At 35.1% G+C, this 13,415-nt stretch overlaps 2 protein-coding genes across 2 annotated transcripts in view; one reads left to right on the plus strand and one right to left on the minus strand.

The window, feature by feature from the left end:
* LOC129263665 (mitochondrial potassium channel ATP-binding subunit-like) overlaps nt 1-7,315 on the minus strand; it is a 32,193-nt gene extending 24,878 nt beyond the window's left edge. The window contains exon 1 of the mRNA XM_064101224.1: nt 6,288-7,315. Within this exon, the coding sequence (XP_063957294.1) occupies nt 6,288-6,329 (42 nt within the window). The 5' untranslated portion in view covers nt 6,330-7,315. The remainder of the gene's footprint in view (nt 1-6,287) is intronic.
* On the plus strand, nt 4,808-9,695 carry LOC129262804 (uncharacterized). The gene is made up of 2 exons (XM_064101223.1): nt 4,808-4,890; nt 5,597-9,695. Exon 2 carries the CDS (start codon nt 5,642-5,644, stop codon nt 7,298-7,300), a length of 1,659 nt encoding a protein of 552 aa, XP_063957293.1. The 5' UTR covers nt 4,808-4,890; nt 5,597-5,641; the 3' UTR covers nt 7,301-9,695.
* Nucleotides 9,696-13,415: the final 3,720 nt, after the last annotated feature.

The raw sequence follows: 13,415 nt of genomic DNA on the forward strand, positions 1-13,415 counted from the left end.
CCAAAATTCATAAATGTGTCATTATTTCTACTTTTACTGATTAAACTTAATTAATTTTGCCTTTTTTATGATCAGAATTAAGTCTGGAACGATTTCCATCGAAAAAACAATAACAAACAAAAAGTAAAAAAACAAAGAAATACATAAGAAATTTAAAAAAAACAATAAAATACACAAGAAATCAGTCTTGGTACCATAATTTTTTTCATTCACAATTGTTAGGAATGCTATAAAGAATATTTTCACCAAAAAATAGCATTCTATGAGCTTTATTTAGTGAATCAGAGCAATAAGTATGATTTCATGAATAAATTAGCATAATTAATTCATATAAAATAAAAATATATGAATTCAGTGAAATTTGCCAATGCAACTGCGTAGATTACATCATTCTCTACCATCATGCAAATTTTCGTTGCAATCGCGCAATCCGCGGCCGAGATCTCAAGGGGGGGGGGCATAATGACAAGAATCAAAATACCCCAGGAGATTTAGGGTTAAAAGAAATTGTTATTATAACAAGTTTGTATGTAACAGAACCATGGAGACATTCATGTTTGATACAATGGTCATGCCTATGTGTTATTAAATTCAATGATTGTAATGTTGTATTTGAAAGATTATTATTTGTAAGTTAACAGTCAAATGCTCTTGTGGTCATATTATGCTGTTAATAGTCACAGTCATTCTTTATTATAAAATGACATCAGTTGAAATTTGAATCTTCTTTCTTTCAAGTCCCCTCTCCATGTTTTAACAATAAAATCATTCATATTTTGACCAATCAAACTTTGACAGAATATGATTTTAAGAAATCATTACGCATTTGACGGTTAAAGAGTTCAAATTTTCATTTTAACCAAATTTAACTGATATTATCATACCACATCCTTCCAACAGTTTATAATGCCCTAACCAAACAGATAACTCATTTTAAGAATTCAAAATTCATACTATTAAATTGAAATACATTTAGCTTCATTTTGTATATAAATCTGTCAACAGGTTCGTCATTGTATATATATATATATATATATATATATCCATCTAAATATTTTTTTGCAAGCATACATGTCATTGCTTACCTTAAAATAATGTTTCAATAATTCATGCTGTTTATTTTCCCCAGTTTTTTGTTTCATCATATCTTTCACCTCTGTAAGGTAAGACGCTTTCCAAGATTATTTTTATAAAACCAGTTTATATATAGGAAATCCTATGTAAAAAGTGCACATTTCTTATATGATATAAAGTGTAGTATTATAGTATACATTATGATATTAGATCAACTATTTGGATTAATACATGTACCATAGAAGTTTAGTAGAAAGTAGAATTCAAGTCTTACAAATGATGGTATATTCTCTTGTAAAATGTTTTCATTAAATTTAGTATGGGAATTGTAGCACTTGATGTAACTGAAAGAATTGTAACATATGAATTAGAGGCTTTTTAGAGCAAACATTTTTGTTTGTAAATCAAGAGGAAAGAAATAGATATCTTCATGTTGGAATAAAATGAAAAAATGGTGATTATCTCATTTGGGTTAGTTAATACATGTATGTACGATAGAAGTTTAGTAGAAAGTAGAATTCAAGTCTTACAAATGATGTTATATTCTCTTGTAATATGTTTTCATTAAATTTAGTATGGGAATTGTAGCATTTGGTGTAACATAGTAAATTGATATGGTTCTTTACACCTTCAGAAGCATGGAAAGAATTTTAAGCTATGAATCAGAGCAAATATTTTTGTTTGTAAATCAAGAGGAAAGAAATAGATATCTTTATGCTGGATTAAAACGAAAAAATGGTGATAGCCAAGAAAGACGAGACTGATTCAATAATGGATTTATAAGACGAGAAAAATAGATGTCATTCAACTACCAGTTGTATGCACATTATGTATCAACATCAATCAATCATTTTGAATAAATGTTGTAAATGATCAAAGTCGTTCATTATGGTTGCATGTGAAATTTGTAGGAATTTCAATCAAAAGATCATTATGGTAATAGGGAGAGACAGTTTTTAATTTCTCTACAAGGAATATTAATCTGATGTATAATCAAGTAATTTTGTCAGCCTAAATGCTATTCAAATGAGAAACCTAAACATATAAAATATATAATTGTTTCATCTGCAGTTCTTTTGTTGACTCTACAATCTATGAAGGGCTGGTTAAAAATGACAGAATGATGCTGAGAGATAGAAGAGAAGATGAAGAGAGAGGGAGAGAGAAAGAAAGAGGGAAAAAGAGTGAGAAAGAGTTAGTGATAAATGGATAGAGAAAGACAGGAGGAAGAAAGAGAGCACTTGGGAGAATAAGGATGATGAGTGTCTCCACACAAAGACTAGCACATACAAAACTTGCTGTTTCAATTCCAGAGCGAGAGGGCCTTCAGTACACAATGCATGAGAAGGCTGCATACACAAAGAGAGAGAGAGAGAGTTTGTGATAAATGGATAGAGAAAGACAGGAGGAAGAAAGAGAGTGGGAGAATAAGGATAATGTTGAGACGAAAAAAGACAAGATGAAGAGAACAAGAAAGACGGGAAAAGAGATAGAGAAAGGTAGTGATAAATGGATAGAGAAAGACAGGAGGAAGAAAGGAAGAAAGAGAGTGGGAGAATAAGGATAATGTTGAGACAAAAAAAGACAGGATGAAGAGAAAAAGAAAGACGGAAAAAGAGATAGAGAAAGGTAGTGATAAAATGGATGGAGAAAGACAGGAGGAAGAAAGAGTGGGAGAATAAGGATGATGTTGAGAGACAAAAAAAAATAAGATGAAGAGAGAAATGGAGATGGAAAGATAAAGAGTAAAACACGAGAAGCAAGTGGCATTAAGATATAGAAAAAGCATAAAGATAAGGGGATAAAGAAGTTAGAAAGAAGAGAAGAAATTGAACTGATTGTGCACTTAAAATTAATATCAACACCTAATTCACTTGACTGAATGTTTCTTTACTTTCCAGCCAACTAAAGCCAACATTGCTTCTATATGTCAGGGGTGTGAGAGTTCAGATTATTAGCTGATTTCAGAGTTTTTTGTTTTGATTTTCAGCTTAATTTCAGCTTATTTATTGCTCTTCTCTGTGCAAAAGGTATGGGGGCTCTTTCAATTTCAGACTTTTTCAATACTCAGCTTTTTTCAGATCTTTTTATCTGTGTCCACACTCTAAATTACAGGGATTTAAAATTAGTCCACATGGACTGTAGTTAGGGACCAATCGAATTCCGGATTTAATTGAATCCTTCAGATTCCTTTTTTAAATCTCGAAAGATTTAAATTTAATTTAAATTTAAATCATTTGAGATTTAAATTTAAGTCTTTAGGATTAAAACAAAATCCAGAAATCGATTGGTCCCTAACTACAATCCATCTAGACTTATTTTAAATCCCTGTAATTTAGAGTGCGCACTCACACTTCTGATATGCAGACAAGACATGCCAGTGGGCGTTCCTCTTTATCATAACATAATTATTTTTCTAGGCTGTTTATTTTGTTCATATCGGATCATATCAGTTCATGCCATGGCAAATTCATTTATCTGTGACTATTACAACTTTTGATCTTTCATATCTAATATCATAGATAATACAAACATTGTAAAACAGAGATAAGAAATTCAAGAGGGGGCCATATATATATACATAAGGGTTAGTCATACATTATGAAATAGCTATCTTGTTGATTTATTACTATCACATAGTGAATCTAGACCAGGGGCCCAACTAATACCCCTTTCATAAACCCAATTATGCGGCTAATAGCAGCATAATGTGGTCGTAAAATTGGAGGAGGACCAGAGTTATCCGCATTATTTTGATGCTGCAATTATCCGACTAATAGCAGCATCGGGACAAGATTTTGAGTTTATGAACGCATTTCCAAATAATGCGGATAATTGCCATGCGGCGGTCACAAGGTCACCTTTTTCCACACAACCACATTGGAGGGGGCGTGTCCAGTTGTCATGACGATTATCCGACTTTTTCAGGACGGGGGCTCGTAAAAATAATGCGGATAATTTTCGTAGTTTGTGAACACAATTTTTATTGAATTATCCGCATTACTATTAGGCGGCTAATTGGAGGATAGGTTTATGAAAGGGGTATAAGACACCTTGATGTGGGGGGGGGGTGGGGCAGATCAATGACTTAAATCTCACATGACTTGTTTCTCTCTACTGAGTGACATAACCTAAGAAAAACATTACTCTTTATTTCATCTTCTTAATTCCTCTTCCTACTTTCTTTTCCTGAATTTTTCCCTACCTAAAATCACAAGAATGAGAACGCAAGAATATACAGGTAGAAGTTGAATGAGATTTGCAAAACATGTCTGAAGAATGCCATCAGTGTACGTTGATTTGAAACAGCAATGACTCAGCAACCAAATGGAAGAAGGAACATTGGCTGTCCCAAGCACACCTGGCAACTTACTTTTTTTCAAACTTAGAGTTTGCCATAAACTTAATACCAATCTGATGGGAGGTTAAATTTAGTGGTTGCAAATAAGTACCAAGGTGACCCTAGCTTGCTGCCTAATGCACTGCACAGGAAGAACCAAGTGGTGAGAATTTTACAAAGAGTGTTTTTTTCCGCTGATATTCCCCTCTCACCCGCCAGTGCATGTCGCCTACCCGGGTCCAAAGTACGAAGTATCACTATTCATAACAATAGTTAATTCATGTTCTGATATGAATGACATTTGCTCATTAATAATACATCACATATTTTATTGCTCTGATCAGATAAAGACAGCTATAACTGCTGTTTTCAGATACAGCCATTTTCTGTTACTAACAAATTGTGCTCTGAATCTGCAGTTTTTCATATGAAGTCAAGGTTGCTTTACAACTCAGATTTCAAATGATTGTGAACAGGTAATGTAACTTGCATTACTTCAAATAATCCATCTTAAAGTAGTCATTTGTAATTATAAGGGGATGGGGGAAGTGACTACCATATATGCTGAAACCATTGAATAATGAGTTTATTTGTGGAACGGTTGGCATATTTTAATATTGAGGCAATTTTGTGATTGATTTGTTTACCATCTGAATTTGAAATTCCATTTTCCCAAGTTTCTCCATAACATTCCTGATATATGTGGCACAATGTAATTGAGGTCCGAATGTGTACGGGAGTGAGCGGATCAAATGATATCCTATTTCTATATCACAAAAATCACTGCTCCAAATATAAAGCATTTGATTGAAAGGCATATGGTGAAACAGGGAATCAGCCAACTAAAATAAAGACCAGGGGAAAAGTTCCTTCTGTGATCAGAAACACGTTGATGATTATGTTATTGCTATTGTTACAACACCGTGTTCTCATTAAGATGCACAAAACCAGGTGACTATCATTGGATCAAAGAAATGCTCGCGTTTATCGTCCATCTCTTAGGTCCATGCTTACACCCAAGGTACATTAGCTGAAGAACATTAATATTTTTTTTCATTATTGAGTTTAGCTTTTGCATTAATGTTGACATATGAGAAGGTCCAAGTCTACATAATTTATTTTCCACCATTGAAACTGATTTTGATTCCATTTATTTTTAAAGCTTCTTCCTGCTTCTTACAGGTTTCCTCTATCAACCAGAGCTTAACAATCTTCAGACATTACATCATGGCGGCAAGATTTCCTGAAGGAAACCAAGTTCAGCTCCGACCTCGAAAAGGTCATGACATGAAATGGTCATGTGACAAGCATGGTGAGCCAATCGCATTTTACTGTAAGAAACACGGACTACCCGTATGTGATCGATGCGCTATCAAAGAACATTGCCAAAAACCATGTGAGCTAGACGATATCGAGGATGTCATCTTTGAGAGGAGAAAAAAACTGGATGAGAAACGGCCAAAAATACAGGAACTTCAGAAACAAATGAAAGCCGTAAATTTAAAAATAAAGACAGCTTTAGCTTTCAGTGATACTAATCTACAGACAATAAACAACAACATTCAAGCATCGTATCACAACGAGATCAAATCTGTTAAGGAAAAGGAGGACAGAATGATTAGGGTGATTAACGAGGAGGCAGATGAGGAAATAAGACTCGTTAATGAGAAGAGAGAAAAACGGATCAAGGACTGCCACATCGAGATAGAAAAGGAGCAAAAAATCATTAAAGACAAAGAAGCAAAACTTCTATCAGATGCAAAAACAATCACCAAAATCGTTTCTAAGAAGATCAAAGATCTAACTATTAAGAGTCAGCATGTCATAAACACTATTAAGAATATTGAATCCAACATCACACGTATAAACCAACATGATGAAACATTGGTGAATGAAGCTCCTCAAGTACTTGCATCTATTGATGAAAATCTAAGTTTGAATGTTCATCAAAATGTGAGCGACTGTCTTGACCGAATAGAGAGTGAAGTTGAGAGAGTGAAGTTTGTAGAGGGGGAAGCAGGTGGAGAATACTATAGTAGAATTGATGGGTATATCGGTAAATGGGAACTTGCCAGGTCAATCCACATTCCATCGGTTGTTAATAAGCCGTGCGTGTGTAGTTTGTTCAGTGAGGATGAGATATGTGTGCAAGACAGAGGTAACAATGACATGTATGTTACAAACATTAACACTCAACACACAGAGAAAGTCATTGATGAAGGTGTGTTGATTACATCATGTGCGCCCATAGACAGTAACGTAATAGTATGTGGTAAGGATAGCGATGATTGCATGGGTGACAGGTTGGATGGATGCATCACTCTCTATGACAGACAATGGAAGGTGATTAGAGACATCACCATACCAAGGAATGAAGACGGTTTAAGTGTGTATGTGTATGTTGATGTTGACAGGGATGGGATGATCATCGCTGCTCAGGACGATCAGTCTAATATCTACGTTATCAATCCTGCTAATGATAAGATAGTAAACACTATTACGATGCAGGGTAAGGAGGTGTGGGATGGGATACAAGCCTTGTCATCAGGTGATATCGTTGTGACGACAGATGATAATGAATACACTGTCATCTCACGATCAGGAGAAGAGAAGGCTGTCATACACTGTGATGAGTGGGGTCTGTCAGAGTGTCGCGTTGACAAACTGACAGACACACTCTACATCGCGTATTGGGATAGAGAGCGTAATACCTACGCAGTTGATCAGGTGTCACGTGATGGTATCATCCAGGCAAGGAGGATCATGGAATATGTGGAATCAGATCGCCATAGCTTCATTAGCCCTTGTCTTGTTACTCCTTCTGGTAACCTCGTAGGATGTGATGGAGACAAACTTCATCTTTACAAGAAGACATTCGTCTTGTAAATCATCAAGAATCTCACTCAGCATAGTCTCCAGGGGCAGACCCTGATTGAAACTTTGATTAACAAGTGTGTCTCCACACAAAGACTAGCATATACAAAACTTCGATGGCCTTGAGGTGGCTGCACATTCAGACCATAATCTCGAGTGAAGGGTTTGCACGGCAGACTAATCTAAATGAGTGATAATGTTTTTTTAAGAACATTTCAGAGCAATGTTTTGCTACATTTCCATTTGTGTTCAACTTCAATCTGCCACCCCTTATACCCATTGGGGCAGTTTCATAACTTGTTATAGTCACAATCCGTAGTTAAAAGCTACTGAAATAATTCAATTTGATTGGATCATAGTAACCTTCAGATAGAAATCATTATAACAAGTCCTTATAAAACATAACTTGTTATAGTAACAATCAATAGTTAAAAGCTACTGAAATAATTCAATTTGATTGGATCATAGTAACCTTCAGATAGAAATTGTTATTATAACAAGTCTTTATATAACAGGACCATGGAGACATTCATGTTTGATACAATGGTCATGCCTATGTGTTATTAAATTCAAAGTAATGTATTTGAACGACGATTATTTTTAAGTTAAAGGAGAATGAAACTCTTGGAGCAAGTTAACTTTTGTGAAAGCAGAAAAATCAAAGAATAAGATCAACAAAAGTTTGAGTAAAATAGGACTAGTAATAGAAGAGTTATGAGCATTTGAATGTCGAGATCACTAATGCTATGGAGATCCTCCCATTGGCAACGCAACCATGATCTATGATATCACAGATGAACAACTCTCCCCTTTTGGACACTGAAAATATACCCCAAAACATCTCTTTTTGCTCTTTCTAATCATATGACAAACGATTCATCAATGATATAATGTTGTGAAACCTCTGTACTTGTCCTCTCATAAAGAGAACACCTCACCTTGTGATAGACTCTATAAAAGTGAGAATATAAGTGAAATAAGTACTAAAGTAATGAGGGAGTTGTACGTGTGTGACATCACAGATCTTGGTCGCATTGCCAATAGAAGGATCTACATGGCATTAGTGATCTCAATATTCAAATGCTCATAACTTTCTTATTATTCATTCAATCTTCCTCAAATTTTCAACAATATGTTTCTTTGATTTTTCTCTTTGATATGGATTCAGCTGGTTTCAAGGGTTTCATTCTCCTTTAACAATTCAATGCTTGTGTGTTCATACATGTATTATGCTGGTAAAAGTCTAGACATTCTTTATTCAAGAATGATATCATTGAAATTTGAATCTTCTTTCTTTCAAGTCCCTTCTCTATGTTTTGACAATAAAATCATTCATATTTTGACCAATTAAACTTTGACAGAATATGATTTTAAAAAATCATAAAGAGTTCGAATTTTCATTTTAACCGAATTTAAATGATATTATCATCCCACATTCCTCCGAAAGTTTACAATGCCCTAACCAAACAGATTACTCATTTCAAGAATTAAAAATTCATACTATTAAATTGAAATATATTTAGCTTTGTTTTGTATATAAATCTGTCAGTAGGTTCGTCATTGTATATATATATCACATTTAAATATTTTTTTTTTGCAAGCATACATGCATATCCTCATCATTGCTTACCTTAAAATAATGTTTCAATAATTTATCCTGTTTATTTTCCCAAGCTTTTTGTTTGATCTTATCTTTCACCTCTGTATTAAAGAAGCTTTCCAATCTTATCTTTATAAAACCAATTCATATATAGTATATCAAATTTTTGTAAAAAGTGCAAATTTCTTTTATAATATAAAGTGCAGTATACATGTATAATGATATGATATTTAAAGATCATCTATTTGGGTTAATACATGTACGATAGAAGTTTAGTAGAAAGTAGAATTGAGTCTTACAAATGATGTTATATTCTTTTGTAACATGTTTTCATTAAATTTAGTCTAGGAATTGTAGTCCTTGATGTAAGATAATAAAATGATATGGTTGTATTTGATCTTTACACCTTCAGGAGGATTGAAAGAATTGTAACATATGAATCAGAGCAAACATTGTCGGGTGTAAATCAAGAGGAAAGAAATAGATATCTTTATGCTGGAATAAAATGGTGATAGCCATGAAAGACAAGAAAAATTCAATCATGTATATAAAATATGCGAAAGATTGGTCAATCAACTACCAGTTGTAAACACATTATTGATCTAAATCTATCAATCATTTTGAATAAATGTTGTAAATGATCAATATCATTCATTATGGTTGCATGTGAAATTTGTAGGAATTTCAATCAAAAGATCATTATGGTGATAGGGAGAGACAGTTTTTAAATTCTCTACAAGGAATATCAATCTAATGTATAATCAAGTAATTTTGTCAGCCTAAATGCTATTCAAATGAGAAACCTAAACATATAAAATATATAATTGTTTCATCTGCAGTTCTTTTGTTGACTCTACAATCTATGAAGGGCTGGTTAAAAATGACAGAATGATGCTGAGAGATAGAAGAGAAGACAAAGAGAGAGGGAGAGAGAAAGAAAGAGGGAAAAAGAGAGAGAAAGAGTTAGTGATAAATGGATAGAGAAAGACAGGAGGAAGAAAGAGAGCACTTGGGAGAATAAGGATGATGAGTGTCTCCACACAAAGACTAGCACATACAAAACTTGCTGTTTCAATTCCTGAGCGAGAGGGCCTTCAGTACACAAGGTATGAGAAGGCTGCATACACAAAAGGTGGTTTCAGACCGCCTCGAAGTTCGCTAGTTCCAGGTATTCTCTGATCGGGAAATTTACCCCGATCAGAAAATACCAGGTATTTTGGCGGTGTGAAAGCAAACTACGCGTAATATCCCCGAAAGAAAATACCAGATAAATAGTAGGTACTTGGCAAAATTACGAGAACTTTCGCGGGGATTTTTCCAAGGTCGTGGGTATTTTGGCGGTCTGAAAGCAAATTACGGGAACTTTTAGCCCAGCGTGTCGTTGGGTGCGGCGCCGTGCATGGGTTGCTGCTGGGCTAGTGATTTTGAATTTCGCGCCTTGCTGCTTATCAGACCATACTGCGCATGCTCGTAACTTCAGGAACTTATCCCGAAGGGTATGTTTCAGGGCGGTGTGAATGCAGGAATAATTAATGGGTATTTTTCAGCCTAAAAAAGTTCTCGTAATTTAACGGGGATTCTTGTGATCGAGGCGGTTTGAAACCACCTAGAGAGAGAGAGAGAGAGTTTGTGATAAATGGATAGAGAAAGACAGGAGGAAGAAAGAGAGTGGGAGAATAAGGATAATGTTGAGACGAAAAAAGACAAGATGAAGAGAAAAAGAAAGACAGAGAAAGAGATAGAGAAAGGTAGTGATAAATGGATAGAGAAAGACAGGAGGAAGAAAGAGTGGGAGAATAAGGATGATGTTGAGAGACAAAAAAAAAAGATGAAGAGAGATGGAGAGGGAAAGAGAAAGAGTAAAACACAAGAAGGGGAATTAAGACATAGAAAAAACATAAAGATAAGGGGATAAAGAAGTTAGAGAAAAAGAAGAGAAGAAATTGAACTGATTGTACACTAAAAATTACTATCAACGCCTTATTCACTTGACTGAATGTTTGTTTACTTTCAAGCATCACTAAGCCAACATTGATTTTATATGTAGACAAGACATGCCAGTGGACGTTCCTCTTTATTAATATAACATAATAATTATTTTTCAAGGCTGTTCATTTTTTTCATATCGGATCATATCAGTTCATGCCATGGTAATTTCATTTACCTGTGACTATTACAACTTTTGATCTTTCATATCTAATATCATAGATAATACAAACATTGTAAAACAGATATAAGTAATTCAAGAGGGGACCATATATATACATAAGGGTTTGTCATACATTATGAAATAGCTATCTTGTTGATTTATTACTATCATATAGTGAATCTAGACCAGGGGCCCAACTAAGATACCTTGATGTGGGGGGGGGGGGGCAGATCAATGACTTAAATCTCACATCACTCTCTACTGAGTGACATAACCTAAGCAAATCATTACTCTTTCTTTACTTAATCTTTTTTTCATCATCTTAATTCCTCTTCCTCCTTTCTTTTCCTGAATTTTTCCCTACCTAAAATCACAAGAATATACAGATAGAAGTTGGATGAAATTTGCAAAACATGTCTTAAGAATGCCATCAGTATATGCTCAATTGAAACAGCAATGACTTGGCAACCAAATGGAAGAAGGAACATTGGCTGTCCCAAGCACACCTGGCGGACTTTCCTGAAAGACATAGGCTGCGTTTATCCGACCTCAAGCCAGAATCGTGATTTGAATCATGATTGGAATCATGATTCAAATCACAAACATGAATCACAATTACTACAGAATCAGGGTTTAGACGACCTTCGTTCCAACGCTGTTTCTCCTCGGATTCGGACCGATCCAGTGCGCATCACAGTGCGCAGTTTGACCCAGGAAGTATAGGTCAACGTTGGACACTTAATTGGAGGTCGGCGACGTACATGTGATGTGACAACGTGGGGCGCGCGCCTTGGCAAGAACCGGAAATAGCTCGACACAATGACGTCATACAATCATGATTCAAATCACGATATCGTTTATCCGAACATTTTCGTACGTGATTCTGCAGAAACGTCTTTCCAAACGCCCTTTTTTTCGTAGTTCATGTTTGTGATTCTAATCATGATTATATTCAATTTCGACTAAACGCAATCGTGATTCTGCAGAATCGTGATTTGAATCATGATTGGAATCATGATTATAGGGTAAAAAAGTGGCGGATAAACGCACCCTTAGAGTTGGCCTATAACCTTGATAACAATCTACTTAAATTTAGTGGTTGCAAAACTCAAAAGTGACGACAGCTTCCTGCCTAATGCACTACACAGGAAGAAGCCTACCCCGGTCTAAAGTATCACTATTCATAACAGTGGTATAACTCATGTCCTGATATGAATGATATTTCCTCATCAATATTACATCACATATTAATATTGCTCTGATCAGATAACGACTGCTGTAGATGCTGTTAAAATCTTCAGATACAGCCATATTCTGGTACTGACAAATTGTGCTCTAACTCTGCAGTTTTTCATTTGAATTCTAGATTGCTTTACAACTCAGATTTCAAATGATTGTGAACAGGTAATTTAACTTCTATAACTTTAAATAATCAATCTTAATAGTAATTTGTAATTATAAGGGGATGGGGGAAATTATTAGGATATACAGTGCAAGCCAAACAGTGCCTTTAAGAAAAAAGGTAATCTAAATCTAGAGGGCTGATATTCCGATCATATTTAATTTTGTGTAATTATCTTCATGGATATAAATGAGAAACTCATCAGCTTTCCATTGATACCATATTTGTACCATTTATGCCACGGATGACCGAATCAATCGCTGTTGAAGACAACAGGTCCAGAGACCACTTTTTCCAAGTTTTGGTAAAGCGGGTAAAATGTGCACTTGATAAAATAATGTTTTCCAAAGTAATTTTTGGAATGAAGTGTTACTTGAGGTATTTTTCTGAAATGATGAGTGAAAAATTGATGTCTTATCATGGACCTGGTCTGATTGACCCACACCTTCAATATGTCCTCCTCTCCTTTAAAAACAAAGCCAGAAGCGTGGAAGAATATCTTGGACAGCTCGTCTCACCAGTGGCAATGCCAGATCATTGTGCAAAACATCCACCTCATATCGAATTCGGCCCTGCAAGTCATCAAAATCTTGGGGAAGAGTTGCAAAAACCTTATTTTTAATTGTCCCTTAAGGAAATAATCACAGGGCGTGAGGTCAGGCAGTTTTGGTGGCCATTCAATGCCATATGGTTGAGGGCAACAACTCAATGTCCAAAGAGTTCTCTGTTTCTATCACAAATGATGCTGGAACAATGGGCAGGAGCTCCGTCCTGAATCCACCAAAGATGCCTGTACACTCCTCACAACTGTCTCTCAAAATGTTGGTCCAATTGTGGTACGATCTCCTCTATAATGGTGTGCAAGTACATTCACTTATTAATGCTCCTTTGGAAGAAAAAGGGTCCAATCAAAAGATTTTTGCCAGCTCAAGCATCAATGAAAGTATTTACATCAGCATCTGCCTTTTCATCAAGT

The sequence above is a fragment of the Lytechinus pictus genome, chromosome 6 (assembly GCF_037042905.1).
Source record: "Lytechinus pictus isolate F3 Inbred chromosome 6, Lp3.0, whole genome shotgun sequence".
In the NCBI taxonomy this organism is placed as follows: Eukaryota; Metazoa; Echinodermata; class Echinoidea; order Temnopleuroida; family Toxopneustidae; genus Lytechinus; species Lytechinus pictus.

Excerpts from the sequence above, each read along its gene's own strand:
- LOC129262804 (XM_064101223.1), top strand. The coding sequence starts at position 5,642 with ATGGCGGCAAGATTTCCTGAAGGAAACCAAGTTCAGCTCCGACCTCGA.